The sequence below is a fragment of the Theropithecus gelada genome, chromosome 20 (assembly GCF_003255815.1).
Source record: "Theropithecus gelada isolate Dixy chromosome 20, Tgel_1.0, whole genome shotgun sequence".
Lineage (NCBI taxonomy): Eukaryota > Metazoa > Chordata > Mammalia > Primates > Cercopithecidae > Theropithecus > Theropithecus gelada.
Genome location: NC_037688.1, coordinates 55,458,468 through 55,463,540, shown reverse-complemented (window position 1 = coordinate 55,463,540; position 5,073 = coordinate 55,458,468). Strand labels below are relative to the sequence as shown.

The following is a 5,073-nucleotide window of genomic DNA, read 5'->3' as shown; positions in this document are numbered from 1 at the left end:
ATGTTCTCTGCTTCTCTAGTCTCTTTTTTTTTTTTTTTTTTTTTTTTGAGACGGAGTCTCACTCTGTCTCCCAGGCTGGAGTGCCGTGGTGCAATCTCAGCTCACCGCAACCTGCACCTCCTGGGTTCAAGCGATTCTTCTACCTCAGTCTCCCGAGTAGCTAGGACTACGGGCGTGCACCACCACACCCAGCTAATTTTTATATTATTAATGGAGACGGGGGTTTCACCATATTGGCCAGGCTGGTCTTGAACTCCTGACCTTGCGATCCACCCGCCTTGGCCTCCCAAAGTGCTAGGATTACAGGTGTGAGCCACCGCATCCAGCTGAAACTATTGATCTTTAAACAATCTCTCCAGTCTCTGAGCCTCTGCACATTCCCTTTTGGAATGTCCCCTTTGCCGTCTTCTACTGACCTTCAATTTTTATTTGCTTCACTTCAGTGTGTTTCCCAGAGTTGAATGAGGCTAGGCAGACAAATAAATCCAAAGTTTGGGGGAATAATAGTGATTGGTTTTGTTTTAGATGTAGGCAATAGAAACAAAATATGCAGAAAAGGGAAGGACCAGGTTTTATTTTAATTTTTATTTTTTGAGACGGAGTCTGGCTCTGTTGCCTAGGCTGGAGTGCAGTGGCACAATCTCAGCTCACCATTACCTCCGCCTCCTGGGTTCAAGCAATTCTCCTGCCTCAGCCTCCCGAGTAGTTGGAACTACAGGTGCACACCACTAGGCCTGGATAATTTTTGTATTTTTAGTAGAGACGAGGTTTCACTATGTTGGCCAGGCTGTTCTCAAACTCCTGACCTCGTGATCCACCCACCTTGGTCTCCCAAAATGGTGGGATTATAGGCATGAACCACTGCGCCCAGCCTAGGATCAAGTTTTTATACTCCTAGAAGGTTCTAGGTAAGTCCGTTCTACCTCAATCACTGCAGATATTCTCTAGGTCCAGAGGGCTGATGTAGTTACTGTACACCCCAGCCTGGGTCATTGGGGAAGGGCCCAAAGTAAGGGCACAGCACGCTCATTCTAGCTTCGTGGAAAGCAGCAGCTGCAAAGGCTCAGTTCTTGACCTGGAGCCTGAGCTCTATAGCTGAACTTCTGTATCTGCATTATCAAGGGGGTGCTGGAAACAATTCAAGGTTTTTATGGGATTCCATTGCCCAAAGGAGACTAAGAAGCCCTCTCTAATTCCATCTCCTGTTAAAATGGGAAAACAGGCTGTGCGCGGTGGCTCAAGCCTATCATCCCAGCAAATTGGGAAGGCCGAGGCTGGCGGATTACCTGAGGTCAGGAGTTCAAGACCAGCCTGACCAACATGGCGAAACCTCGTCTCTACTAAAAACACAAAAATTAGCTGGGCATGGTGGCGTGCGCCTGTAATCCCAGCTACTATGTAGGCCGAGGCAGGAGAATCACTTGAACCCGGGAGGGGGAGGTTGCAGTGAGCATCGACCGTGTCATTGCACTCCAGCCTGGGCGACAAGAGCGAAACTGTCTCAAAAAGAAAAAAGATGGCCGAGTGCAGTGGCTCACACCTGTAATCCCAGCATTTTGGGAGGCCGAGGTGGGCGGATCACAAGGTCAGGAGATCGAGACCATCCTGGCTAACAAGGTGAAACCCCGTCTCTACTGAAACTACAAAAAAATTAGCCGGGTGTGGTGGCGGGCGCCTGTAGTCCCAGCACTTTGGGAGGCTGAGGTGGAGAACCATGTGATGTCAGGAGTTACAGACTAGTCTGGCCAACGTGGTAAAACCCCGCCTCTACTAAAAAATACAAAAATTAGCCAGGTGACAGTGGCATGTGCCTGTAATCCCAGCTACTCAGGAGGCTGAGGCAGGACAACTGCTTGAGCCTGGGAGGCAGACGTTGCAGTGAGCCAAGATCGTGCCACTGCATTCCAGTCTGGGTGACAGAGTGAGACTGTCTCAAAAAAAAAAACAAAAAAAAAAAACAACCAAGAGATATGCATGAGCATCCTTTCCACCAAGCAACAGTTCAATCTTGGGCAAAAGAGCCTTAGGTATAAGTTGAAAATAACAGCATCTACTCATATAGAACACCCATTATGTTGCCTAGCTCATGTCACTCAGGAAAAGTGAGCTAATTAGTGGGTTTCTGTCACAGGGGTCTTCTGCCCCCCTTGAGTTCTGGGCCTAAAAGTGAGGCTGAGGCTGCAGCCTCCTAAGACATGAGCAGTTACAACCATACTCCCCAGCTGCGAGCCCTATCTGATGCTGTTAGGTGAAGGGGCAGAGCCTGTAGTGGCTGGAAGAAAATGTCACAAGCTCTCAGCCTCTCTCAAAGCCCTGGCCAAATATAAAACAGAGCAGGAAACTCCTTTCCCCTTTCACCCCTTTACTGCCCCGAAAGGAAGAACAGAGAACAGGGGCTCTTTCTTCTTCTGGGCTCTGTTGCCTCCCCAGGCCCTCCCCTGCATTAGACACAAGACACGGATGGCCGACTCCCCCTTAAATAGCTGTTTATTTGGCAGTGTGCTGGAAAGGGTGATGGACTTAGCATTCACAGACGACACCATACACCACTGTCACGAGGGAGGCAAGAGCGCGGGCAAGCCAGTCTGGATCCCCGAGGAGGAGGCCCCCTCTTCAAGAGTGGGAGGGGGCAGGGCCTGGAGTGTTGGGGGCAGCCTGGGAACACCTCCGCCTAATAGGCGTGGTTAGAGACGAAGAGGGACTCGCTAGCAGCAGCTCCAGCATGACCGCTCGGGGTGTACTTTCCTTGACAGGCAAGGCTGTTGGCCTAAGCGGGGAGAGGGGTGGAGTGAGAAGGGTTCTTCTCCAAGTCCCGTCCACCCAGGGACCCTGCCCACCTCCTGCCTATCCTTACCAGGGCTCGCTTGACGTACTCCTCCTGTGCAGCCTTCAGGTTCTCCTTCTTCCCACCCCAGGCCTTCAGGGCAGAGGCCTGCAGGGCTCGGCCATAAGAGAAGGTCAGGGCCCAGGGCTTCAGCAGGGGGCACTTGTTAATGGCATTGAGATTGATGGATGCCTCCTCCTCACTCTGGCCTCCAGACAGGAAAGTGATCCCTGTAGAGCAGGGGCGAGAGGCTGTGGTCAGAGACCCAGGGAGCTGGCAGGAGCTGGTGGAAGCTGCCATGGAAATCCGTCCAGATGGGCATAGGGTTGTGGGTAGAGCTCATCTACTGCCTAGAGGTCAAGATGACAGTGTGGGCCTCACCAGTGACAGCCGGGGGGACTGTGCGGCGCAGCGCTGTGACGGTCGCCATGGCAATCTCCTCATGAGAAAACTTCTGGGTGCAAGCGTGGCCTGGGGTGACCATATTGGGCTTCAGCAAGGTGCCTTCCAGGTAGATGTGGTGGTCGCTCAGAGCCTTGTAGACAGCAGCCAGCACCTGGAGCAGAGCAGGGGCATGGTGGGGTAGTGGGGTGGAGGAGAGGATAGGGGTTAGCCCCAGGGTCCCCGCCCAGTCACCTTGCACTGGTCAGGCAGGCAGTCACTTACCTTCTCGGTCACATACTGGCAGCGCTTCAAGTCATGGTCCCCATCAGGGAGGATCTCAGGCTCCACGATGGGCACAATGCCATTCTGCAGAGTGAGGGACAGGGTCACTGAGGCCTCCTAACCTGGAGTCCCACCTACCGCTCTCCATAGCCACTGGTTAAGACCATATCTTGATGATGCCAGGGACTCAGGCTTCAAAGCCCTCAGCAGATGACAGGAGACAGGCGCCTCCTCAGATCCACCCACAATCCCTCCTTAGCCCCTCTGCCTCGAACAGCCCTTGAGTGCTCTCGACCGGGCAAAGCTGATGCTTGCTTTGGGGGAGATAGGCATCATGGCGGGTGACTGGCAAGTTAACAACACTGGAACCAAATGAGGTGGGAGGTGGCCTATTGGGGACCTGCAGGCCCACCTGCTGGCAGATGCTGGCATAACGGGCCAGGACATTGGCATTTTCCATGATGGCGAGGGCTGAGGGGGTGTGTTCCCCAATTTTCAGCACACAACGCCACTTGGCGAAGTCAGCTCCATCCTTCTTGTACTGGGCACAGCGCTCAGACAGCCCATCCAACCCTAAAAGAAGACGGAGGGGTCAGAGCACAGTGGGGAGGGGCATGTGGTTTCCACTCCTCTCAGCACCCAAACCTACTCTGGCTGGGTTCGTAGGGCAGAGAATCAAACAGTTCTCACCTTGGGTGGTAGTCTCGCCATTTGTCCCTGCCAGGGGAACCACGCCCTTGTCTACCTGTTGGGGTCCGGGTAACAGCATTAATACACAGGAAATGACCTCTAGTACCCTTCCCACTGTTGCCCCGGCTGGAGTACAGTGGTGGGATCTCAGCTCACTGAAGCCTCCACTTCCTGGGCTCAAGTGATCCTCCTGCCTCAGCCTAAGTAGCTGAGCGTCAACCTCTTTCCTCTTCTTTAGCCCCAGTCTTCCCCCAAATTTACTTAATCTCTTAAATTGCATCTCAGGGCTGGCAAATATTTTCACTTAGTTACAATTACTTAGTTACTTAAGCCGGGCGCAGTGGCTCACGCCTGTAATCCCAACACTTTGAGAGGCCAAGAAAAGCGGATCACGAGATCAGGAGATTGAGACCATCCTAGCTAACATGGTGAAACCCTGTCTACTAAAAATACAAAAAAGGCCGGGCGCGGTGGCTCAAGCCTGTAATCCCAGCACTTTGGGAGGCCGAGATGGGCGGATCACGAGGTCAGGAGATCGAGACCATCCTGGCTAACACGGTGAAACCCCGTCTCCACTAAAAAATACAAAAAGCTGGCCGGGCGCGGTGGCTCAAGCCTGTAATCCCAGCACTTTGGGAGGCCGAGGCGGGTGGATCACGAGGTCAGGAGATCGAGACCATCCTGGCTAACATGGTGAAACCCCGTCTCTACTAAAAATACAAAAAACTAGCCGGGCGTGGTGGCGGGCGCCTGTAGTCCCAGCTACTCGGAGGCTGAGGCGGGAGAATGGCGTGAACCCGGGAGGCGGAGCTTGCAGTGAGCCGAGATCGCGCCACTGCACTCCAGCCTGGGCGACACAGCGAGACTCCGTCTCAAAAAAAAAAAAAAAAAAA

General features: G+C 53.2%; 1 protein-coding gene across 8 annotated transcripts in view; it reads right to left on the bottom strand.

The window, feature by feature from the left end:
• Positions 1-2,469: 2,469 nt before the first annotated feature.
• ALDOA (aldolase, fructose-bisphosphate A) overlaps positions 2,470-5,073 on the bottom strand; it is a 17,585-nt gene continuing 14,981 nt past the window's right edge. For all 8 annotated transcript variants that reach the window (XM_025370109.1, XM_025370110.1, XM_025370112.1 and 5 more), the window contains 6 exons: positions 4,181-4,235; positions 3,903-4,063; positions 3,491-3,574; positions 3,206-3,380; positions 2,855-3,054; positions 2,470-2,767 (listed from right to left, as the gene is read on the bottom strand). In XM_025370109.1, coding sequence (XP_025225894.1) covers positions 2,672-2,767; positions 2,855-3,054; positions 3,206-3,380; positions 3,491-3,574; positions 3,903-4,063; positions 4,181-4,235 — 771 coding nt within the window. In that variant the 3' untranslated portion in view covers positions 2,470-2,671. The remainder of the gene's footprint in view (positions 2,768-2,854; positions 3,055-3,205; positions 3,381-3,490; positions 3,575-3,902; positions 4,064-4,180; positions 4,236-5,073) is intronic.